The 26,838-nt window shown below is 35.7% G+C and overlaps 1 protein-coding gene across 3 annotated transcripts in view; it reads right to left on the bottom strand.

The window, feature by feature from the left end:
• Window positions 1-26,838, bottom strand: part of Papss (3'-phosphoadenosine 5'-phosphosulfate synthase) — a 38,021-nt gene that overhangs the window by 2,483 nt on the left and 8,700 nt on the right. Inside the window, exons 1-3 of one of the 3 annotated variants that reach the window (XM_073985839.1) lie at window positions 19,455-20,121; window positions 1,307-2,362; window positions 1,092-1,247 (exon numbers count right to left, since the gene is read on the bottom strand). In XM_073985839.1, the coding sequence (XP_073841940.1) occupies window positions 1,092-1,247; window positions 1,307-2,362; window positions 19,455-19,571 (1,329 nt within the window). In that variant the 5' untranslated portion in view covers window positions 19,572-20,121. Of the gene's footprint in view, window positions 1-1,091; window positions 1,248-1,306; window positions 2,363-10,376; window positions 10,699-19,454; window positions 20,122-26,838 lie in introns of those variants that run through there. The other 2 variants (XM_073985840.1, XM_073985841.1) reach the window with 2 other exon arrangements.

Here is a 26,838-nt window from a genome sequence, read left to right as displayed (position 1 = left end):
AACAACTTTTTCTATAGAAATAGTTGTCGATAGCAACTTTTTCTATAGAAATAGTTGTCAGTAACAACTTTTTCTATAGAAATAGTTGTCGATAATAACTTTTTCTACAGAAATAGTTGTCGATAACAACTTTTTCTATAGAAATAGTTGTCGATAACAACTTTTTCTATAGAAATAGTTGTCGATAACAACTTTTTCTATAGAAATAGTTGTCGACAACAACTTTTTCTATAGAAATAGTTGTCGATAACAACTTTTTCTATAGAAATAGTTGTCGATAATAACTTTTTATACAGAAATAGTTGTCGATAACAATTTTTTCTATAGAAATAGTTGTCGATAACAACTTTTTCTATAGAAATAGTTTTCGATAACAACTTTTTCTATAGAAATAGTTTTCGATAACAACTTTTTCTATAGAAATAGTTATCGATAACAACAATTTCTATAGAAACAGTTGTCGATAACAACAATTTCTATAGAAATAGTTGTCGATAACAACAATTTCTATAGAAATAGTTGTCGATAACAACAATTTCTATTGAAACAGTTGTCGATAACAACAATTTCTATAGAAATAGTTGTCGATAACAACAAATTCTATAGAAATAGTTGTCGATAACAACAATTTCTATAGAAATAGTTGTCGATAACAACAATTTCTATAGAAATAGTCTTTGATAACAAAATCTTCTATAGAAATATTTGTCGATAATAGCAATTTCTATAGCAATAGTTGTCGATAACAAGAATATCTATAGAAATAGTTGTCGATAACAACAATTTCTACAGAAATAGTTATCGAAATATTTGCCGATAACAACAATTCCTATAGAAAAAGTTGTCGATAACAACAATTCCTATAGAAATAGTCGTCGATAACAACAATTTCTATAGAAAGAGCTGTCGATAACAACAATTTCAATAGAAATAGTTGTCCATAACAATAATTTCTATAGAAATATTTGTCGATAACAACAATTTCTATAGAAATAGTGTTCCATAACAAAATTTTATATAGAAATATTTGTCGAAACAGTTGTCGATAATAATTATATTATCGATAACATCAATTTTGCCATTCAACTTACTTGGAATGCAAAAATTGCATCAGCCTTCATTTCGGTGAATTTCTCTCTCAACTCATTGGGAGTTAAACGATATTGGTCCAAACCATCGTTCCATCGGATGCGTTCAATAACATCCAAGTCACCGCCGACCAAATAATCACCTGATTCCATGACCATCTACACAACAAACAACAACAATTGAGAAATCTGACATTCAATCAATTTCTAATACCCACCTTACTGTAGGGATGATTGGAATTACTGGTACCAAACTGACGTGACAAACGTTCTTCCTTGCGATGATAGAAGAACTCAGGCTTTCTTAGAATAGCGACAGGTTTACCATCATAGGTTAGGGTAATTGCTGAAACACCATCTAATTTTTCTTTATTTTCAGTCGTCACTGATAGGACAATTGGCACCGATTGATTTTCCCTGAAGGCACCATCTTCACTTAGGATGGAATTGAAATGCAAGGTTTGTAGATATTCATCCTCACGCATGAAACCCTTCAAGGGGTAGGCCCAACCCTCAGCCAAAACTTGCACCCATTGCAGTTCAACCTGAGTAATGGGCACCGAAGGCAATGACTTTGCCTCATTGATGATAGCCTCTTTCAGCGAGTCTTGTACATAGAGTTCTGGCAGTTTTTCAACATCTCTCAAAGTCTTGGGAATAATACCTTCCTCCTCCAGCAAGGCGATAACTTTTTGTGTCGATTCTTTAATGGTAAAACCATCTGTGCTAACAATCAATTCTGGTTTCTCGGGTTTTTCATATTCCTGAGTAATGCCGGTGAATCCTTTGATAACACCTTCCCGGGCCTTTTTGTAGAGACCCTTAACATCACGTGATTCACACACAGCCAAGGGGGTGTCAACGAAAATTTCGTAGAATTTCAAATCGGCATCTTTGTGGATTTTACGAGCCACTTCACGATCATCGGCAAAGGGTGAGACAAAACTGCAAATTGCCACAACACCACTGTCAGCAAACAACTTGGCCACTTCTCCAACCCGGCGAATATTCTCCTCACGATCAGCTGGTGTGAAGCCCAAGTTTTTATTTAGACCAGTGCGAATGTTGTCACCATCGAGACCATAGGCTGGAATACCTCTCGACACCAAATAGGCTTCCAATTCGAAGGCAATCGATGTTTTTCCTGCACCACTCAAACCAGTCAACCAGACGGTACAGCCACGGAAACCACGACATAAACCGAGATTTTTACCACGAATTTCACGGGTGACATGATGTTTTTGTTCTGTGACATTTGTGGCTACTTGGAGGCACTGGAACAAAACAGAGAAGAAAGGTAATGAAAAATACAATTGTGAAACTATGCAAAAACAAATACTCATGATAACAGAATATAGCTATCGATAACAAGAAATTATGAAGGAATAATCCTCGATTACAGCAATTTATATAGAAATAGTTGTCGATAACAACAATTTCTATAGAAATAGTTGTCGATAACAACAATTTCTATAGAAATAGTTGTCGATAACAACAATTTCTATAGAAATAGTTGTCGATAACAACAATTTCTATAGAAATAGTTGTCGATAACAACAATTTCTATAGAAATAGTTGTCAATAGCAACAATTTCTATAGAAATAGTTGTCGATAACAACAATTTCTATAGAAATAGTTGTCGATAACAACAATTTCTACAGAAATAGTTGTCGATAACAACAATTTCTATAGAAACAGTTGTCGATAACAACAATTTCTATAGAAAAAGTTGTCGATAACAACAATTTCTATAGAAACAGTTGTCGATAACAACAATTTCTATAGAAACAGTTGTCGATAACAACAATTTCTATAGAAACAGTTGTCGATAACAACAATTTCTATAGAAACAGTTGTCGATAACAACAATTTCTATAGAAACAGTTGTCGATAACAACAATTTCTATAGAAACAGTTGTCGATAACAACAATTTCTATAGAAACAGTTGTCGATAACAACAATTTCTATAGAAACAGTTGTCGATAACAACAATTTCTATAGAAACAGTTGTCGATAACAACAATTTCTATAGAAACAGTTGTCGATAACAACAATTTCTATAGAAACAGTTGTCGATAACAACAATTTCTATAGAAACAGTTGTCGATAACAACAATTTCTATAGAAACAGTTGTCGATAACAACAATTTCTATAGAAACAGTTGTCGATAACAACAATTTCTATAGAAACAGTTGTCGATAACAACAATTTCTATAGAAACAGTTGTCGATAACAACAATTTCTATAGAAACAGTTGTCGATAACAACAATTTCTATAGAAACAGTTGTCGATAACAACAATTTCTATAGAAACAGTTGTCGATAACAACAATTTCTATAGAAACAGTTGTCGATAACAACAATTTCTATAGAAACAGTTGTCGATAACAACAATTTCTATAGAAACAGATGTCGATAACAACAATTTCTATAGAAACAGTAGTCGATAACAACAATTTCTATAGAAACAGATGTCGATAACAACAATTTCTATAGAAACAGTTGTCGATAACAACAATTTCTATAGAAACAGTTGTCGATAACAACAATTTCTATAGAAACAGTTGTCGATAACAACAATTTCTATAGAAACAGTTGTCGATAACAACAATTTCTATAGAAACAGTTGCCGATAACAACAATTTCTATAGAAATAGTAGTCGATAACAACAATTTCTATAGAAATAGTGTTCGATAACAACAATTTCTATAGAAATAGTTTTCGATAACAAAAATTTCTATAGAAATAGTTGTCGATAACAACAATTTCTATAGAAATAGTTGTCGATAATAACAATTTCATTAGAAATAGTTGTCGATAAATACAATTTCTATAGAAATAGTTGTCGATAAATACAATTTCTATAGAAATAGTTGCCGATAAAAACAATTTCTACAGAAATAGTTGTCGATAACAACAATTTCTATGGAAATAGTTGTCGATAACTCCAATTTCTAATTAAATAGTTATCGATAACAACAATTTCTATAGAAATAGTTGTCGATAACAACAATTTCTATAGAAATAGTTGTCGATAACAACAATTTCTATAGAAATAGTTGTCGATAACAACAATTTCTATAGAAATAGTTGTCGATAACAACAATTTCTATAGAAATAGTTGTCGATAACAACAATTTCTATAGAAATAGTTGTCGATAACAACAATTTCTATAGAAATAGTTGTCGATAACAACAATTTCTATAGAAATAGTTGTCGATAACAAAAATTTCTATAGAAATTGTAGTCGATAACAACAATTTCTATAGAAATAGTTCTCGATGGGTGCCACCGTGGTGCAATGGTATGCACGCCCGCCTTGCACGCAGAAGGTCGGGGGTTCGATACCCCGGCCAAGCAACATCAAACATTTTTCAACGGTGGCAAAATACCCCTCAGTAATGTTGGCGACATTTCCTGAGTATTTCAGCTATGTAAAACATCTCTACAAGTGGTGTCTTAAGACAAGCCGTTCGGACTCTGCGATAAACAGTAGGTCCCATATCATTGAGCTAAATATGAATCGGGGTGCACTCATTGATATGAGAGAAGTCTCCCTTGTCCCGTATGGGATGTTGTGGAACAATGTTTTGTATAGTTCTCGATAACAACAATTTCTATAGAAATAGCTGTCGATAACAAAAATTATACAGAAAAAGCTGTCGATAACAACAATTTCTATAGAAATAGCTGTCGATAACAAAAATTATACAGAAAAAGTTGTCGATAACAACAATTTCTATAGAAATAGTTATCGATAGCAACAATTTCTATAGAATTAGTTGCCGGTAACAACAATTTCTATAGAAATAGTTGTCGATAACAACAATTTCTATAGAAATAGTTGTCGATAGTAACAATTTCTATAGAAATAGTGTTCGATAACAACAATTTCTATAGAAATAGTGGTCGATAACAACAATTTCTCTAGAAATAGTCTTCGATAAAAACAATTTCTATAGAAATTGTGGTCGATAACAACAATTTCTATAGGAATAGTTGTCGATAACAACAATTTCTATAGGAATGGTTGTCGATAACAACAATTTCAATGAAAATAATTTTCGATAACAACAATTTCCATAAAAATAGTTGTCGATAACAACAATTTATGTTGAAATTGTGGACGATTACTAAATATTCTATAAAAACAATTGTCGATAAAAACAATTTCTATAGAAATAGTTGTCGATATTAAAAATGTCTATGGAAATAGTTGTCGATAAAAAATTTTTTATAGAAAAAAATCATGAATATGTACATTTACATACTGTGAGAATGATTTGTTGTTGTTTTTTATCCAACGTTAAAGAATCGCTGGTCATTCCCCATTGGCAATAATCTGTCCCAAATGACCACTTTTAAATGGCATTTCTCTGAGCTTTTCTTCGTAAAAAAAAAAACAATCCCATACAGCAAATTATGTACACATATGCTGATACATATCTACATATGTATGAACGACCATTAGGGTCAATAAACTACCCCTTAAAATAGCCTGAAGCTGTTTATCTCTCCATAAGTTAATCGAATTTAGCATAATAAGCATTCCAAGCAATTGGTTGATAGTCCGTCTGTCGTTAACTATGATGGTGGTGGCGGTGTTGGTGGTACAGTTATTAATGATTATAACCCTTGTGATGGGATTTGTGAACTCGGTCAGTGAGAGGTCAACGAAAGCTTTTACCAAATGTTTGTTTTCGATTAGCATAAAATATGAATAAATAATGAAAAAACAAAAAAAAAAACAGGAGAGAAGAATGTGAAAAGATTTTAAGTTTAAAATATATTTTTTTCTAATGATTAGGGATGCAAATTAATATACAGTTACAAATGTTACATCAGTTTGTAATTAAGTATCGGAACTTCGTATATCTGGAAAAGTTGATAGAATTTGAATTTGTTTCCCTACACAAATATGTGTAACACTTTTCTTGTAGGTTCTGGAACAAATTATTTATTGGTCTGTTCCAGTACTGCAAGAATCTACTAATTTTTACTATTTTTTCGATAACATAAAGGAAAAAATGTTATCGTAGTAAAAAATAGTAGCTTATTGCAGATTCTGGAGTTCTGGAACAAAGCAAATACAATTGCCACTAACATATTTTTAATAAATGAATTTTGTTGCAGAAAATATTGCCTAGAATTTGGCTTTAACTGGATTTTAAATCGAAAACATTATGAATTAAGACATTATTATCGACATATATCGATAATGTCAATTATAAATTATTCGATAAGAACATCTTGAATGCTGTATGGTGTTGGTAACACAACATATTCCAAAATAAAATATTAACGATAACAATTTTTCAAAAACTATTTGTGAAAGTTTATGACATATTTAATCTTGTTGTATATAGATTTTTATTTTGCAAATTTCTGTTTCTATTTATTAGCAAACTTTTGATAAGATAAACATTCTTTGAAATCATTGAAATTCAATGTTTTAAAATTTCCAAACAATTTCAGAAGTTGAAAAATGCCACCGGCAAAATTCTGTTGTGTAGACATAAATCAAATCAAAACTGCAAATCATGATGAGGTTAGAGAAAAAGATAACATTTTGTAGTACTTTTTGAAACAGCAAACAATTGACAAATGTATGCCAGATAATGAAATCAATATAACGTTTTTTTTCAATTGTTTTTTTTTAATATGTAGATAATTTGTGTAGTAACATCCGCCTAGCTTCTAAAGATCTTTGTATCTAAGAAAATTACAGTTTCATTTTCGAAACAAAAGTGTTATCGGTTATAATTCCTGTCCCAAATGTTGTTATCGATTAGATTTTCTAAAAAAATACCTTTTATAGATCTGGTTATCTACAGAAACTTTGTTATCGACAATAAATGTTGTTATCGACAAGGTTTTGTATAGAAAATTTTGTTATCGACTAGATCTTCGACAATATTTTCTATAGAAAATTTTGTTATCGACAATATGTTCTATAAAAAATTTTGTTATCGGCAATATTATCTATTGAAAATGCTTTTATCGACAATTTTTTCCTATATAAATTGTTATATTCGACAAGTATTTCTGTAGAAATTGTTGTTATCGACAACAATTTTTATAGGAATTGTTGTTATCTACATATATTTCTATAGAAAATGTTTTTATCGACAATATTTTCTAAAGAAAATGTTGTTATCGACAATATTCTCTATAGAAATTGTTATATTCGACAACTATTTCTATAGAACTTGTTGTTATCGGCAAATATTTCTAAAGAAATTGTTGTTATCGACAACAATTTCCATAGAAATTATTGTTATCGACAACTATTTTTATAGGAATTGTTGTAATCGACAATTATTTTTATAGGAATTGTTGTTATCAACAATTATTTTTATACCCTCAGCCTTTAGGCTAAGGAGGGTATATACACTTTGATACGATGAAAATGTGCCTCATCGAAATAATGGTTTTAGACCCCAAGTATGTTTGGACCAAATGTGTTTCAGACAATTTGGAGTCGATCTAGCCATGTCCGTCCGTCTGTCTGTCTGTCCTGCTGGTTGGAGCGGATGAACCGATTCGGTTCAAATTTTGGTTTTCGTAATATTTTGTCCAAACTTAGTTTAAGTTCGAAGATGAGCTACATCGGTCCACTCCTTCCGGTACCTCCCCCACAAAAGTTCGAAAATGTTCGGAAAGTTTGTGCGCACGATAATTCTTAAAGGGAGTGACCGATTTGGTCCATACTTTGTATAGCGTAAACTTTCTACCAGAGTAATATGAAGTTTCAATATGGTCTCAGTAGGAAAATTTCGGAAAAGTTCAGTTTAGGGCCATCTCTCGAATCGCTTTGATTTTTGTTTTAGCAGCTTGTATTCACTGCCCTCCATACGACAGTACAAGTTTCATCAGGGGCAAGTCCATACTTCCTGAGAAAATAGCATGAAAGTTGCAAAAAAAACCCCTATGACACCGTGTGAGGTGGTTGGAGCGCAAGATAACTCTAGAACGGATCTGCCGATTCGGTCCAACATTTAGCCTTAGTAATATTTTGTCCAAACATAGTTTAAGTTTGAAGATAAGCCATATCGGTCCACTCCTTCAGGTACCTCCCCCACAAAAGTTCAAAAATGTTCGGAAAAATTGTTCGTACGATAACTCTTGAAGGGAGAGGATATCCCAATATAACTTCCTGATATAGATCAGGTTCAAATATGGATTATATTTGTCTACTCCACCCTATACCTCCCACGCAAAATTTCGGATAAGTTTACTTTAAGACCTGATATCGAATTACTTTTATTTTTTTTGAAGCAACTTGCATTCGCTGCCTCAATTACGATGGTACAATTTTTTTCAGGGATAAGTCCATACTTCTTGAGAAAACAGCCCGAAGGGTGTAAAAATCCCATAGGCACCATATGTAGTGGCTGGAGATCCACTTCCATAGTGGTCAATGTCGATCCATTCCTTTTAGAATCTCCTCCTAATCAACATTTTTGTCGGTTCAAACACGCAAAATTATTAAAACCCCCTAAATAAATACGTTTTTGGGCAAAGATTGTTTCAATATACACAGGCTGAGGGTATATCTCTGTCGGCAAAGCCGACTGATACTTTTTTACTTGTTATCGACAATATTTTCTATAGAAAATGTTGCTTTCACAAAATTTTCCTTACCCTGCGTTTACAAAAGACAGGACAGTTGACTTCATGTATTGATTGTCAAAACCCCAAAACTTGCCTCTGTAACGTAGGCGTCAAGACAACTGCAAAAACAGTTGTAAAATTATGAATGGAAACCATAGATTTATTTTTGTTTTCCGTTCACAAATTTTGTTTTTGTACCTATTCTTTTGTTTTAAACACATTTAAATTATCATCTCACTTCTTTTTTCACAAAATGTCAAAAATTTGTTAACCCTACTATCTATGAAAAAATGATGGACAGCTGGGAGACAAACGACAAATGTATGTATGTGTTAGTAAATCAGAGTTGTATTTGAAGACAAACTGTCTGGTGTAAACGCCTAGTTAAATAATTTTTCATAGACAACACTTGGTTTGTTCCAGTACTGCAAGAATCTACTAATTTTTACTATTTTTTTTGATAACATAAAGTAAACAAGTAGGAAAAGCGTTAAGTTCGGTCGGGCCGAACTTTTTATACCCTCCACCACAAATTTCAGCCATTTCGGTGGATTAATGTGGCCACAACCTTTAAAATACCGAAAATCGGAAGGTACAGTTCTATGGGGGCTATATGATGGCGTGGACCTATACCTACAAATTTCTGGGGGAAGTTCTATACCCCCAACGAAGACTAAATACCAAATTTCAGCTATCTCGGAGTGATAATGAGGCCAAAACCTTCAAAATACCGAAAATCGGGAGATATCGTCCTAAGGGGGCTATATCAAAACGTGGACCTATATAAACATTTTATGGAAGAAATATTTCATAGCCCCTGGAAACACAAAATACAAAGTTACAACCGATTCTGTTGTCAAATGGGACTAATACATTTAAAACATATGGGGCGTTATATGGGGGCTATACCAAAACGTGGACCTATATAAACCAAGTTTGGTAGGAATGTTTTTTGGCCTCTGGAGACACAAAATACCAAATTACAGCCAATTCGGTGGTAAAATGGGACAAATATCTTAAAAATTCCTTAAAACGACGACGCGTCACGCGTCATTTTGTATGGGGGCTATGAGAAAGCGTGGACCTACATAGCCCGCTTTCAATAACAAAAGTCCTACGTACGTAGATTTTCCCAAAATTTCATTCACCTACGTCAATCCGTTCGGACGCTAGAGTGATTTCCACAGACGGACAGACGGACGGACATGGCTATATCGATGTAGAATTGCACGTTGATCAAGAATATATATAGTTTGTGGGGTCTACAATGATTATTTCGAGTAGTTACAAATGGAGTGACAAACTTAATATACCCCCCCATCCTATGGTGGAGGGTATAAAAATGTTATCGTAGTAAAAAATAGTAGCTTTTTGCAGGTTCTGGAACAGACCAATTGTTGTCTACATTTCAAAAAAAGAAAGGTGTATCATAACATCATAACACCTTATATCCACAAAATGGGTTCACATTGCAACAGCTATTTCTGATTCTAATTTTCGAAAATTTTTAATTTTTGTTGCTTCATTTTCCGGACGGCAACCTTCAACCGGCATTGTTTACTGCACACTTATTGCACAGCCTTCAATACCACTACTGAGGAAATATTTATAAAATTGTTATAGTTAATTATGGTGCAATCACTTTTTAATTTGCAAACAAATCACTCACCCTCCTCTTAACATGGGGATAGAAACCGATTGGAGGGTTTGGCATATTTGTAGTTTAGTTTGTATATAGTTTTTTTACACTTTTATTTAAATATTTTTTTTTTTTTACAAAAACCTTGTTCTATATTTAAATTTTTCTTTATCTTTTAATCAACAATATTTCACTATAAAATACTATTTTTTGTTGTTGCTTTTGTTATTGCTATTTATGATGATAAGAAAACTATGTTTCAACACTTTTAAGCTACTGACGATTGACTGGCGCCTGAGTGAGTGACTGACTGGCAAGTGTTTGAACCAACGATCACGAATAAACTGAGGTCTATTCAAAACATTTGCAGAACTTTAAGTTTGAAATTCCAAAAAAATACAAAAATTACAACAACATTAATAACAAAAAACCGATGAAGAAACACAACAACGAAGAAAACATTTCCAATAGGAAAAAAAGACAAAATAAATAATAATAAAAACAACAACAATAAACACTATTATTGATAAAGTTGATTAAACATCATTCAGCAGAGTTTGCTTAGATGTTTTTTTTTCTTCGTTGAGTGGCACAGAAAGAAATTAGTTTTTGTGATGATGAGGTGATGAATTAACATAAAATTTGTATAGCTGTTATGGTGCTGCTGCGGTGGTTGGCCAAAAGGTAAATAAAGTTTGGCATACTTTACGTGTGCCACACAGAAAAAAATTATCAAACAGAAGAATAAGAAGTTGATTTGAAGAATACCATACTATCAGACAGCTCAGTTCAGTCTGTCTGATAGAATGAGAGATGTTTGGAAACCGGACAAGCCATCGCAGCATCCAAGCAAATAATCAGTCAAAGAAGTGTCAATATCAGTGGAATAGGTAGCAAGACATTGTATATATTGTAAACACACAGTGAAAAGACAAAAGAGATAAGTGAAATAAATTTGTTTTTTGTTTTTCATTTTATTGTTGTTTTTTAAACAACAATGTTCCGAGCCAAATGTCATAAATTTTGTAATATCAAATATTTAAAGAAGATTTGTTAAATTTTGTTACCCTTTCTTTTATTAAAAACAAGTTGTAAACAAGACAATGGGCTATACCACGTCACCCCATTTACGTTAGGGGGACGTCTACATTTCTTTCTCCCAAGTCAAATACATATGTATCATTACGACATAAACGTTCAACATGTATCCCAGTGGAAGAACAAAGTTTGATTTTATTACTCAACCATATCTTCAAATTTTTCTAAGACCCTTTTCTGGAACAAGGAGTAGGCGCAGGAAGCTTCAATCAAAGGAAAAACTATTTCTTGAAGGATCCTCTACATTTCATTCTCCCAAAGCAAAGGTCTGTCATAACGTCTTAAACCCTCAACATGTGTTTCAGTGGAAGAACAAGGTAGGATTTTAATATTCGCCCACTTTTAAGATATCCCTTTTTTTTGTAAAACCCTTTTCTGGAACATGGAGTTGGAGTAGAATGTTTCGACCAAAGGAAAAAACATTTCTTAAAGGGTCCTCTACTTTTCACTCTCACGAAAGAAAGGTGTATCATAACGCATTACATCCGCAAAATGTAATTCATCGGAGCAGCAATTACAGATTATAATTTTCTAATTTATTATTTCCATTTTTCTTATTTAATTTTCCGGAAGATTTTCATTGGCTGGAAGGTTCCCACAAAGGAGAAACATGTTTCTTAAACGATCCGCTACATTTCATTCTCCCAAGGCAAAGGTGTATCATAACGTCTTAAAACTTCAACAAGTGTTTCAATGGAAGAACAACGTAGGTTTTTAATATTCGCCCACTTTTAAGATATCCCTATTTTTGTAAGACCCTTTTCTAGAACAAGGAGTTGGAGTAGAATGTTTCGACCAAAGGAAAACATATTTCTTAAAGGGTCCTCTACATTTCACTCTTACGAAAGAAAGGTGTATCATAACGCATTACATCAGCAAAATGTGATTCATCGGAGCAGCTATTTTTCAGATTATAATTTTCTAATTTATTATTTATATTTTTCTTATTTAATTTTCCGGAAAATGTTTATTGGCTGGAAGGTTCCGACCAAGGAGTAAAATGTTTCTTAAATGGTCCTCTTCATTTCATTCTCCCTAAGCAAAGTTCTATCTTAACGTCTTAAACCTTCAACATGTGTTTAAGTGGAAGAACAACGTAGGATTTTAATATTCGACCACTTTTAAGATATCCCTAGTTTTGTAAGACCCTTTTTTGGAACAAGGAGTTGGAGTAGAATGTTTCGACCGAAGGAAAAAATATTTGTTAAAGGGTCCTCTACTTTTCACTCTCACGAAAGAAAGGTGTATCATAACGCATTACATCAGCACAATGTGATTAATCGGAGCAGCAATTACAGATTATAATTTTCTAATTTATTATTTCTATTTTTTATTTAATTTCCCTGAAGATTTTCATTGGCTGAAAGGTTCCCACAAAGGAGAAATATGTTTCTTAAACGGTCCTCTGCATTTCATTCTCCCAAAGCAAAGTTCTGTCATAACGTCTTAAACCTTCACATGTGTTTCAGTGGAAGAACAACGTAGAATTTTAATATTCGACCACTTTTAAGATATCCCTATTTTTGTAAGACCCTTTTTTGGAACAAGGAGTGGTCGTAGAATATTTCGACCAAAGGAAAAAATATTTCTTAAAGGGTCCACTACTTTTCACTCTCACGAAAGAAATGTGTATCATAACGCATTACATCAGCAGAACGTGATTCATCGGAGCAGTTATTTTTCAGATTCTAATTTTCTAATTTATTATTTCTATTTCTCTTATTTAATTTCCCGGAAGATTTTAATTGGCTGGAGGGTTCCGATCAAGGAGAAAAATGTTTCTTAAACGATCCTCTACATTTCACTCTCCCAAAGCAAAGTTCTGTCATAACGTCTTAAACCTTCAACACGTGTTTCAGTGGAAGAACAAGGTAGGTTTTTAATATTCGCCCACTTTTAAGATATCCCTATTTTTGTAAGACCCTTTTTTGGAACAAGGAGTGGTCGTAGAATATTTCGACCAAAGGAAAAAATATTTCTTAAAGGGTCCACTACTTTTCACTCTCACGAAAGAAAGGTGTATCATAACGCTTTACATCAGCAAAATGTGATTCATCGGAGCAGCTATTTTTCAGATTATAATTTTCTAATTTATTATTTCCATTTTTCTTATTTAATTTTCCGGAAGATTTTCATTGGCTGGAAGGTTCCGACCAAGGAGAAAAATGTTTCTTAAACGATCCCCTACATTTCATTCTCCCAAAGCAAAGTTCTGTCATAACGCCTTAAACCTTCAACATGTGTTTTAGTGGATGAACAATTTAGGATTATAATATTTGCCCACTTTTAAGATATCCCTATTTTTGTAAGACCCTTTTTGGAACAAGGAGTTGGAGTAGAATGTTTCGACCAAAGGAAAAAATATTTCTTAAAGGGTCCTTTACTTTTCACTCTCACGAAAGAAAGGTGTATCATAACGCATTACATCAGCAAAATGTGATTCACTGGAGCAGCTATTTTTCAGATTATAATTTTCTAATTTATTATATATATTTCTCTTATTTAATTGTCCGCAAGATTTTCGTTGGCTGGAATGTTCCGGCGGAGGAGAAAAATGTTTCTATGTTCCTTATACTACAAAATTATCAAATCTTCCTCTTATAACTCTACAGGTGTGCATGGTAAGATTGTGATAAAGTTCGTGGCCAAGAACTCATGTAAAACACAGAACTTATACCCTAACATTACGTGTGCTAATCAAAGGGTCAATAACATTGACCTGAATTACAGGTAAACCGCATGGTTATACAAATATTATAAATTATGGTAGCATGTAACATAGCGTGGTAACAATTTAAACATGTAAGAATGTTAGAATTTTTATTAAGCATAGAATTCAAACTGAATATAAATTTATGTAAATTACAGATTTAGTTTGAAAGATAAACAAAAGTAGATAATGCCGTTATAAATAAACTGGATTTATTAATTATTAATATAATTTATAATTTTTTTTATTAAAAATATGCAATAAAATACAGTAAATGGCCTCTCCACTTGCCTTCATAAGCAAATTATAACACCGAGCTTTCATTAGAAGACATGCTTGTTTCATGGATCAGATGTACATACTTACATATGTATGTATGTACTTAAGTTATATGTGCCGTTTACCTGTGGTAATTGAAGTTCGAATGTTTTTTTGTTAACATAACAACGTTATTATTAGAATTAATTATTATAATAGAATTATTTCAAAATTGTTAAACCTACATTCGACTAGAAAACAACAACAATAAATCCAAAAAGTGAAATCTAAGTTATATTCAAATTCAAACAATTTTTGAATAGTTTTCTATATATATAATAAAATACCTATGTATGTGTTATATATTAGGGTGGTTCGATAGGCCCTTTCTAAAAGATAGGGTGCTTCGATAAACACTTTCTGTAAGAAAGGCTTCTTCGATAGACCCTTTCTGAACGAAATATGCTTTTATAGACTCTTTCTGAAAGAAAGCGTGCTGCGATATACCCTTTCTGAAAGAATGGGTGCTTCGATAGACATTTCTGAAAGAAAGTTTGCTTCGAAAGACTCTTTCTAAAAGAAAGGGAGCTTCGGTAAACCCTTTCTGAAAGAAGTGGCGATTCGTTAGACTCTTTCTGAAAGAAATTGTGCATCGATATACCTTTTCTGAAAGAAAGGGTGCTTCGGTAGACCATTTCTGAAAGAAAGTGTGCTTCAATAGACCATTTGAAAAGAAAGTGTGCTCCGATAGACCCTTTTGAAAAGAAAGAGTGCTCCGATAGACCCTTTCAGAAAGACAGGCTGCTTCGAAAGACCCTTTCTGCAATATATGTTGCGTTGATAGACATTTCTGAAAGAAAGTTTGCTTCGAAAGACCCTTTCTGAAAGAAGTAGCGATTTGTTAGACGCTTTCAGAAAGAAATGGTGCATCGATATACCCTTTCTGAAAGAAAGGGTGCTTCAATAGACCCTTTTAAAAAGAAAGAGTGCTTCAATAGACGCTTTCGGAAAGAAAGGGTGCTTCAATTGGCCCTTTTGAAAAGAAAGTGTGCTTCAATAGACCCTTTCGAAGGAAAGGGTGCTTCAATAGACCCTTTCGGAAAGAAATTGTGCTTCAATTGACCCGGGTGATTCGATAGACCCTTTCTGAAAGAAATGGAGATCCGTTAGGCCCTTTCTGAAAGAAAGGGAGATTCGTTAGACCCTTTCTGAAAGAAATGGTGCGTCGATAGACCCTTTCTAAAAGAAATGGTGCGTCGATAGACCTTTTCGGAACGAAAGGGTGCTTCAATTGACCCTTTCGGAAAGAAAGGGAGCTTCAATTGACTCTTTCGGAAAGAAATGCTGCTTCGATTGACCCTTTCGGAAAGAAAGGCTGCTTCAATTGACCCTTTCGGAAAGAAAGGGTGCTTCAATTGATCATTTCGGAAAGAAACGGTGCTTCAATTGACCCTTTCGGAAAGAAAAGGTGCTTCACTAGACCCTTTCGGAAGGAAAGGGACCTTCCATAGACTCTTTCTGAATGAAAGCGTGCTTCGACAGACCCTTTCGGAAAGAAAGGGTGCTTCAATAGACCCTTTCGGAAAGAAACTTTGCTTCGATAGATACTTTCTGAAAGAAATGGTGGTAAGGGTCCTTCCACAGACTTTTTCTGGTGCTTCAATACGCGTTTTTGAAATGAAAGAGTGCTTCAATAGACCCTTTCGAAGAAAAGGGTGCTTCAATGGACCCTTTCGGAAATAAAGGTTGCTTCAATTGACCCTTTCTGAAAGAACGGGTGCTTCGATAGACCCTATCTGAAAGAACGGGTGCTTCGATAGACCCTTTCTGAAAGAAATGGAGATTCGTTAGACCCTTTCTGAAAGACATGGATATTCGTTAGACCCTATCTGAAAGAACGGGTGCTTCGATAGACCCTTTCTGAAAGAAATGGAGATTCATTAGACCCTTTCGGAAAGAAAGTGTGCTTCAATTGACACTTTCGGAAAGAAGGAGTGCTTCAATTGACCCTTTCGGAAAGAAAAGGTGCTTCAATAGACCCTTTCAGAAGGAAAGGGTCCTTCCATAGACTCTTTCTGAATGAAAGCGTGCTTCGATAGACCCTTTCGGAAAGAAAGGGTGCTTCACTTGACCCTTTCGGAAATAAAGGGTGCTTCAATTGACCCTTTCGGAAAGAAAGGGAGCTTCAATTGACCCTTTCGGAAAAAAAGGGTGCTTCAATTGACCCTTTCGGAAAGAAAAGGTGCTTCAATAGACCTTTCAGAAGGAAAGGGCCCTTCCATAGACTCTTTCTGAATGAAAGCGTGCTTCGATAGACCCTTTCGGAAAGAAAGGGTCCTTCAATAGACCCTTTCGGAAAGAAAGGGTCCTTCAATAGACCCTTTCGGAAAGAAAGGGTGCTTCGATAACCTCTTTCTGAAAGAAAAGGTGCTTCGATAACCTCTTTCTGAATGAAATGGTGCTTCGATAGACGCTTTCTGAAAGATAGGGTGCTTCGATAGACTCTTTCTGAAAGATAAAGTGCTTCGATAGACTCTTTCTGAAAGATATGGTGCTTCGATAGACCCTTGGGGCCATCTACTCTTTAGTAGACGACCCTTGGGGCCATCTACTCTATAGTAGACGACCCTTGGGTCCTTCAATAGACCTTTTCGGAAAGAAAGGGTGCTTCGATAACCTCTTTCTGAAAGAAAAGGTGCTTCGATAACCTCTTTCTGAAAGAAAAGGTGCTTCGATAACCTCTTTCTGAAAGAAAAGGTGCTTCGATAACCTCTTTCTGAAGGAAATGGTGCTTCGATAGACGCTTTCTGAAAGATAGGGCGCTTCGATAGACTCTTTCTGAAAGATATGGTGCTTCGATAGACCCTTGGGGCCATCTACTCTTTAGTAGACGACCCTTGGGGCCATCTACTCTTTAGTAGACGACCCTTGGGGCCATCTACTCTATAGTAGACGACCCTTGGGGCCATCTGCTCTATGGAAGACGACCCTTGGGGTCATCTGCTCTATGGTAGACGACCATTGGGGTTATCTACTATATAGTAGACGAGCTTTGAGCCATCTTCTCTATAGTATACAACCCTTGGGGCCATCTACTCTATAGTAGACGACCCTTGGGGCCATCTACTCTATAGTAGACGACTTTTGGGGCCATCTACTCTATAGTAGACGACCCTTGGGGCCATCTACTCTATAGTAGACGACCCTTGGGGCCATCTACTCTATAGTAGACGACCCTTGGGGCCATCTACTCTATAGTAGACGACCCTTGGGGCCATCTACTCTATAGTAGACGACCCTTGGGGCCATCTACTCTATAGTAGACGACCCTTGGGGCCATCTACTCTATAGTAGACGACCCTTGGGGCCATCTACTCTATAGTATACGACCCTTGGGGCCATCTACTCTATAGTAGACGACCCTTGGGGCCATCTACTCTATAGTAGACGACCATTGGGGCCATCTACTCTATAGTAGACGACCCTTGGGGCCATCTACTCTATAGTAGACGACCCTTGGGGCCATCTACTCTATAGTAGACGACCCTTGGGGCCATCTACTCTATCGTAGACGACCCTTGGGGCCACCTACTCTATCGTAGACGACCCTTGGGGCCATCTACTCTGTAGTATGCGGCTCTTGGGGCCATCTACTCTATAGTAGACCACCCTAGGGGCCATCTACTCTATAGTAGACGACCCTTGGGGCCATCTACTCACGATGCCATATACTCTGTGGTAGACGGCCCTTGGAGTCACTTACTTTGTAGTAGTTTACCCTTAGGGCCATATACTTCGTGGGAGACAACCTTTGGGGCCATTTACTCTATAGTAGACGACCTTTGGGGCCATGTACTCTGTGGTGGACCGACCTTGGAGTCACTTACTTACAAACCCTAGGGTCATCTACTCTGTGGAAGACGATCTTTAAAGACATTCTGGTCCATCTTCTAACTTGACAAAATATTAGGAGGTGCAAAGATTGCACCACATTGCTTTATCCGTTCGCTAATTTGTCGCCAATTTGTCTGGAAGGGATTACATCCAGACTTACGTGAGGTTCAATGCCATTATTTCGGTATGGCACAATTTTGATTGTATCAAAGTGTAAATACCCTAGTCGTTAGCCTAAAGGCATAGATTTAGAATATATACCACGAATAGGTATACATTTAGCGGATAGCCTAGTGCAAGTGATATTTTTTACATAATTTTATTGCAATTTTTTATTATAAATTTTGTTATTGAAATAAATAAGGTATACCTATAAAGAATAATTAATTTTGTCCCAACAAGTCTCCAGGCCCAACTGGAACAGTACTTTCAAGACCGACATCTCAGTAAGTATGGACTTCTCCCAGATAAAAAAAATATATTTTTGTGTTCAGGACAATAATCCTTATCTGTGCTAGAAATTTTAAAGAAAGCGCATGGCTGCGCCTATTCCCTTCATGGCCTCAAAAGAGATTTGCTCTGCTAGGAGATTTTTTTGGGAATTTTGAAAGCAAATATCTCGGCAAGTATGGACTTCCCATAAATAATATATAGTATTTGTATTCAGGACAATTAGAGACAAGACTCGGATCGATGATAAAAAATGTTCGATTTAAAGTAAAATTTTGTTCGCGTTAGCCAAGATTTGTCCCTGTCCATAGAAGAAAGTCTTAAATCCCCGGCCGAAGGCCGGCTATATGTATATGAAAAAAATTCAATTTAAACTAAACTTATCGTCGAAACCAAGAAATTTTTTGAACTTTCGGAGCCTATATATCGGCCCATGATATATATTGGCGTGACCAGCACTGCACTGCACTATAAAAATTTCAGATCGAACCAAATCCAGTCCAAATATTCAATCTGCTCCCAATTAAATCTATCTGTGGTAAAAAATTTCAGAAAAATTTGAATGTCGCACTTATGTATATCCGATTTAGTATGTCCAAAACAATTGAAAATGCAGCCTTGAATTCTCAATATTCCCTATCAAGGAGACATGATAGGATATTATTAGTTAATCACAACCTTAGCTCAAAACAACTTACCGAATCCATGCATTTTCCATGATCATGATGACAGTTTGCCGAAGAGGTTCCATTGTTATTATTATTGTTGTTATGTAAATTAATATTATTTAATAAATGCGAACGTTTTGCAAACATTTTTGGTCAGTTTTAATTAGAGTTGGCTGAGAGATTTAACACTTTTTATTTGACAAACTAAATGTTGTCTTGTTTGTTTTGAAAGAAAAAGAAAAAGCACAACACACACCACAGCCCAACCACAACAAGTCCAAATAACACAAGAAGAAGAAAAACTTTCACAACAAGTGTTACAACTTGTCAAAAAAAGAAATGGGAAGGCAGGCAGGTAGTTATGTAGTTTGTCCAGCGGCAAAGTATGTTTAGGGGGATTTCTTGTTTTGTTTATGTTTTAATTTCTCGTTGTTTTTATTATTTCTCACTTCCGTCAACTATGCAGCCAGCTGGTGGAATACATTTAACACTGTGCGCTGTTTGGCGTGGCGTAATACTAAAATATGGAAGATTGGACTGCAACTCAAGTTGAAAACTTGTGAATCAAAATGCTTTTGTTTATCAGACGAAAAAACAGCATTTGTACTCTACTCTTAGTGTGAGAAGAGAATTCGTGGCTGGCCATCACACTCATTTGGCAAATTTCATTAGATATCATGAGATGATGAGAGGAACTGCAAACGAGACTTCAAGTGTCAACTCTCATAAGGCCCAAAGTACAATTGAATTATTTGTGAGCTGGCAGAAAAAAGTGCAAATATTTTTGTTTGCTTTTTTTTTTACTTCAACAGCTGTGTTCACAAATCTGTGGAATAAAATTAATTGTTTATTTTTTTTTTTACTCTATAAATGATAAATTGTTGCCGATTAATTGGCGAGACACATGTTCATTACAGTGATCTGTGAAGAAGAGCAGATGACAAGTACTTTCTCAAGGTCTCCTGTGAATAAATTTGCATGCAATTTGACATCTATGAACATTTATTTGGCGCCAAAAGTCAGGACGGAAATTGTAACAATACAATGGGTGCTCGATGGAGCATGCTTCTATAGACTCTTTCTAAAAGAAAGGGTGCTTCTATAGACCCTTTATAAAAGAAAGGGCGATTCTATAGACCCCTTCTGAAAGAAAGGTTGCTTCTAAAGACCCTTTATAAAAGAAAGGGCGATTATATAGACCCCTTCTGAAAGAAAGGGTGCTTCTATAGACTCTTTCTAAAAGAAAGGGCGCTTCTATAGACCCTTTATAAAAGAAAGGGCGATTCTATAGACCCCTTCTGAAAGAAAGGGTGATTCTATAGACCCCTTCTGAAAGAAAGGGTGCTTCTATAAACCCTTTATAAAAGAAAGGGCGATTCTATAGAGCCTTTATGAAAGAAAGGACACACCATTTCGGAAAGAAATGGTGCTTCGATAAAACTTTTCTAAAAGAAGGGGGCTTCGAAAGAACTTTTCTGAAAGAAGGGTACTTCGATATACCCTTTCTGAAAGATAAGGTGCTTTGATAGACCTTTTCTGTAAGAAAGGGTGCTTCGATAGACCCTCTCTGTTGGAATGGGTGTTTCGCTAGACCCTCTCTGTTGGAATGGGTGTTTCGGTAGAACCTTTCTGAAAGAAAGCGTGCTTCCAAAGAACCTTTCTGAAAGCAACGGTGCTTCCAAAGAATCTTTCTAAAAGAAAAGGTGCTTCCAAACAACCTTTCTGAAAGAAAGGGTGCTTCCAAAGTACCTTTCTGAAATAAAGGTTGCTTCCAAAGAACCTTTCTAAAAGAAGGGGTGCCTCCAAAGAACCTTTCTGAAAGAAAGTTTGCATCCAAAGAACCTTTCTAAAAGAAGGGGTGCCTCCAAAGAACCTTTCTGAATGAAAGGGTGCTTCCAAAGTACCTTTCTAAAAGAAAGGTTGCTTCCAAAGAACCTTTCTGAAAGAAAATATGCTTCCAAAGATGTTTTCGGAAAGAAAGGGTGCTTCCAAAGAATTTTTCTGAAAGAAAGGGTGTTTCTAAAGAACCTTTCTGAAAGAAAGGGTGCTTCAAAAGTACCTTTCTGAGAGAAAGGATGCTTCCAAAGAACCTTTCTGAAAGAAAGGGTGCTTCCAAAGAACCTTTCTGAAAGAAAGGGTGCTTCCAAAGAACCTTTCTGAAAGAAAGGGTGCTTCCAAAGAACCTTTCTGAAAGAAAGGGTGCTTCCAAAGAACCTTTCTGAAAGAAAGGGTGCTTCCAAAGAACCTTTCTGAAAGAAGTGTGCTTCTAAAGAACCTTTCTAAAAGGGTGTTTCGACAGACCATTTCTGTAAGAAAGGGTGCTTCGATAGACCCTCTCTGTTGGAATGGGTGCATCGATAGAACCTTTGTGAAAGAAAGGATGCTTCCAAAGAATCTTTCTGAAAGAAAGGGTGCGCCAAAAAATCTTTCTAAAAGAAAAGGTGCTTCCAAACAACCTTTCTGAAAGAAAGGGTGCTTACAAATAAACTTTCTGAAAGAAAGGATTCTTCGACAGACCGTTTCTGAAAGAAAGTGTGTTTCGATAGAACCTTTCAAAGGAAAGGATCTATCTTTCTCAAAAAAGGTGATTCGATAGACCCTTTTGGGAAGAAAGGCTGCTTTGTTAGACCCTTTCTGAAAGGAAGGGTGCTTCGTTAGACCCTTTCTCAAAGGAAAGGGTGCTTCGTTAGACCCTTTTTGAAAGGAAGGGTGCTTCGTTAGAACCTTTCTGAAAGGAAGGGTGCTTCGTTAGAACCTTTCTGAAAGGAAGGGTGCTTCGATAGACCCTTTCGCCAAAAAGGGTGCTTCGATAGCCCCTTCCTCAAAAAAGGGTAGGGGGTTCGATAGACCCTTTTGGGAAGAAAGGCTGCTTCGTTAGACACTTTCTGAAAGGAAGGGTGCTTCGTTAGACCATTTCTCAAAGGAAGGGTGCTTCGTTAGACCCTTTCTCAAAGGAAGGGTGCTTCGTTAGACCCTTTCTGAAAGGAAGGGTGCTTCGATAGACCCTTTCTCCAAAAAGGGTGTTTCGATAGACCCTTTCTCCAAAAAGGGTGTTTCGATAGACCCTTTCTCCAAAAAGGGTGTTTCGATAGACCCTTTCTCCAAAAAGGGTGCTTCGATAGACCCTTCCTCAAAAAAGGGTGCTTCTATAGACCCTTTCTCAAAAAAGGGTGCTTCTATAGACCCTTTCTCAAAAAACGGTACTTCGAAAGATCCTTTTGGAAAGAAAGGGTGCTTCGATAGACCCTTCCTCAAAAAAGGGTGCTTCTATAGACCCTTTCTCCAAAAACGGTACTTCGATAGACCCTTTCTCAAAAAAGGGTGTTTCGATAGACCTTTTCTCAAAAAAGGGTGCTTCGGTAGACCCTTTCTCAAAAAAGGGTGCTTCTATAGTCCTTTTCTCAAAAAAGGGAGCTTCGATAGACATTTTCTCAAAAAAGGGTGCTTCTATAGTCCCTTTCTGTAAGAAAGGCTGCTTCTATAGTCCCTTTCTGTAAGAAAGGGTGCTTCTATAGTCCCTTTCTGTACGAAAGTGTGCTTCTATAGTCCCTTTCTGTAAGAAAGGGTGCTTCTATAGTCCCGTTCTGTAAGAAAGGGTGCTTCTATAGTCCCTTTCTGTAAGAAAGGGTGCTTCTATAGTCCCTTTCTGTAAGAAAGGGTGCTTCTATAGTCCCTTTCTGTAAGAAAGGGTGCTTCTATAGTCCCTTTCTGTAAGAAAGGGTGCTTCTATAGTCCCTTTCTGAACAAAAAAACAGTGCTTCTATAGTCCCTTTCTGAACAAAAAAAGTGCTTCTATAGTCCCTTTCTGAACAAACAAGAGTGATTCTATAGTCCCTTTCTGAAAGAAGGGGTGCTTCTATAGTCCCCTTCTGAAAGAAGGGGTGCTTCTATAGTCCCTTTCTGAAAGAAGGGGTGCTTCTATAGTCCCTTTCTGAAAGAAGAGGTGCTTCTATAGTCCCTTTCTGAAAGAAGGGGTGCTTCTATAGTCCCTTTCTGAAAGAAGGGGTGCTTCTATAGTCCCTTTCTGAAAGAAGGGGTGCTTCTATAGTCCCTTTCTGCAAGAAGGGGTGCTTCTATAGTCCCTTTCTGAAAGAAGGGGTGCTTCTATAGTCCCTTTCTGAAAGAAGGGGTGCTTCTATAGTCCCTTTCTGAAAGAAGGGGTGCTTCTATAGTCCCTTTCTGAAAGAAGGGGTGCCTCTATAGTCCCTTTCTGAAAGAAGGGGTGCTTCTATAGTCCCTTTCTGAAAGAAGGGGTGCTTCTATAGTCCCTTTCTGAAAGAAGGGGTGCTTCTATAGTCCCTTTCTGAAAGAGGGGGTGCTTCTATAGCCCCTTTCTGAACAAAAAAGAGTGCTTCTATAGCCCCTTTCTGAACAAAAAAGAGTGCTTCTATAGTCCCTTTCCGAAAGAAAGGGTGATTCTATAGTCTCTTTCCGAAAGAAAGAAAGGGTGCTTCTGTAGTCGCTTTCCGAAAGAAAGAAAGGGTGCTTCTATAGTCTCTTTCCGAAAGAAAGAAAGGGTGCTTCTATAGTCCCTTTCTGAAAGAAAGGGTGCTTTTATAGTCCCTTTCTGAAAAAAAGGGTGCTTCTATAGTCCCTTTCTGAAATAAAGGTCGCTTCTATAGTCCCTTCCGTTGGAAAGGGTGTTTCGACAGACCCTTTCTGTAAGAAAAGGTGCTTCGATAGACCCTCTCGTTGGAAAGAACCTTTCTGAAAAAAGGGGGCTTCGATCTGAAAGAAAGCCTATAGTCCCGTTCTGTAAGAATGGGTGCTTCTATAGTCCCCTTCTGAAAGAAGGGGTGCTTCTATAGTCCCTTTCTGAAAGAAGGGGTGCTTCTATAGTCCCTTTCTGAAAGAGGGGGTGCTTCTATAGCCCCTTTCTGAACAAAAAAGAGTGCTTCTATAGTCCCTTTCCGAAAGAAAGAAAGGGTGCTTCTATAGTCTCTTTCCGAAAGAAAGAAAGGGTGCTTCTATAGTCCCTTTCTAAAAGAAAGGGTGCTTTTATAGTCCCTTTCTGAAAAAAGGGTGCTTTTATAGTCCCTTTCTGAAATAAAGGTCGCTTCTATAGTCCCTTCCGTTGGAAAGGATGTTTCGACAGACCCTTTCTGTAAGAAAAGGTGCTTCGATGGACCCTCTCGTTGGAAAGAACCTTTCTGTAAGAAAGGGTGCTTCGATTAGACCATTTCTGTAAGAAAGGGTTCTTCGATCATTTTGGGAGTCATTCCTTTCAGAATTGTTTTTGTGCCAGTCGGTCATTTAAGTTGGTCAATGTAGGATTTTTTTGGAGTTTTTGGTCTTTCTGAAAGAAATTGTGCTTCGATAGACCCTTTCTAAAAAAAGGATGTTTTGAAAGACCATTTGTGTAAGAAAGTGTGTTTCGATAGACCCTTTCTGAAACTGCTTTTTCACCATTGGTCTACATTCAAAACAATGATTAGACAATACGTCGAAAGAAACAAACGCGATATTCGCAATCATGCTGAATTCGTTAACCTATCACTCACTGGTATTTCCCGCTTAACACTACTTTTTGCATGTCATCATTATAAACAGTTATAAAGTATAATACTTGAACATTTTGAACATGGAGTTTGAAAGAAAAAGATAACCATATATTTAGTGCTTGACCAGAGCCTTCGCACATATTCTTAGATAGAGTGCAAAAAAAAAAAAAATTGCAACGCGTGATGTGATAAACGTGCCAGATAATATTCTTGAAAAATTTATTGGAAAATATGAGCCGGCAAGAACATGTGTGTAGAAAAAGGAACAAGATTGATTAGAAATGAACAAAAAGCAACTAACAAATAAATGCTTTGTTCCAGAACCTGCAAGAATCTACTATTTTTTACTACGATAACAGTTTTTCCTTTATGTTATCGGAAAAAAATAGTAGATTCTTGCAGTTCTCGAACAGACCAAAAATTATATACTTCGGGCATAGGCCATTATATACTATGGCATAGGGAAATATACGAATTGTTCCATTTGTAATTTGAATTTTTTCATTTGAAATTCCAAATGAAAAACTTCGATTTACAAATAGAAAAATTCGAATTACAAATGAAATAATTCGAATTACAAATGAAAAAATTCAAATTACAAATGAAATAATTCGAAATTCAATTGGAATTCTCAAATTACAAATGAAATAATTCGAAATTCAATTGGAATTCTCAAATTACAAGTGAAATGTTTCGAATTTCAAATGAAATAATAAAATTACAACTGAAATTCTTCGAATTACATGTGAAAATGGTGTAGACACTTAAAGAATATACAATAACAATAAAATGGGTGCTCGATAGAGTCTTTCTGAAAGAATGGTTGTTTTGATACCCCTTTCTGAAAGAAAGGGTGCTTCTATAGACACTTTCTTTACGAAAGGGTGTTTCGATTAGACACTTTCTGTAAGAAAAGGTGCTTCGATTAGACCCTTTCTGTAACAAAGGGTTCTTTGATCATTTTGGGAGTCATTCCTTTCGATAGTTATTGTGCCAGTCGTCCATTTAAGTTGGTCAATGCAGGATTTTTTGGTCTTTCTGAAAGAAAGGGTGCTTCGATAGACCATTTCTAAAAGTAAGGATGTTTTGAAAGACCATTTGTGTAAGAAAGGATCTTTCGATAGACCCTTTTAGAATTTAGTGCTTTTTGACCATTGGTCTACATTCAAAAGAATGATTAGACAATCGACGTATCGTAACAAACAAACGCGATATTCGCACACATGCTGAATTCGTGCACCTATCACTTAAAGCAGTAAACACTACTTTTTGCATGTCATCATTATAAACAGTTATAAAGTATAATACTTGAACATGTTGAACATGAAGTTTGGAAGAAAAAGATTACCATATATTTGGTGCTTGACCAGAGCCTTCATACATATTCCTAGATAGAGTGCAAAAAAATTGCAAGGTGTGATGTGATAAACGTGCCAGATAATATTCTTGAAAAATTTATTGGAAAATATGAGTCGACAAGAACATGTGTGTAGATAAATGGAACAAGATTAATTAGAAATGAGTAAAAAACAACCAACAAATAAAATTATATTCTTCGGCCATAGGCCATTATATACAATGACATGGGGAAATTCATACAGTTTGTCAAGGAATTGTTTTCACATTAACCCACTTAAAGCCACTGGTCGTTTAAACGCCAGCAAAAAATGTGCACAAAAATGCAGGTAAAAAACAGTTAGATACGTGTTTTATCGCGGGGTTTTTTGTATTTTCTAATTATTTACTCATATGTCTGTCCTTCCCCGTTCATAAATTGACATTTGACCTCCGTAGTTTTTCGCGGTTCGGTCACAAAAATAACCCTTTTCGTGAAGTGATTTTTTGATTTTCTTACAATGGTACAAAACACATAATTAGATAAGTTACACTTATACAACGCAAAGATTATTTAG

This window comes from Musca autumnalis, unplaced genomic scaffold, assembly GCF_047663935.1.
Source record: "Musca autumnalis isolate F117 unplaced genomic scaffold, ASM4766393v1 scaffold_4, whole genome shotgun sequence".
NCBI lineage: Eukaryota > Metazoa > Arthropoda > Insecta > Diptera > Muscidae > Musca > Musca autumnalis.
Note: the sequence above shows the minus strand (reverse complement) of the source record. Positions and strands in the feature narration are given on the sequence as shown.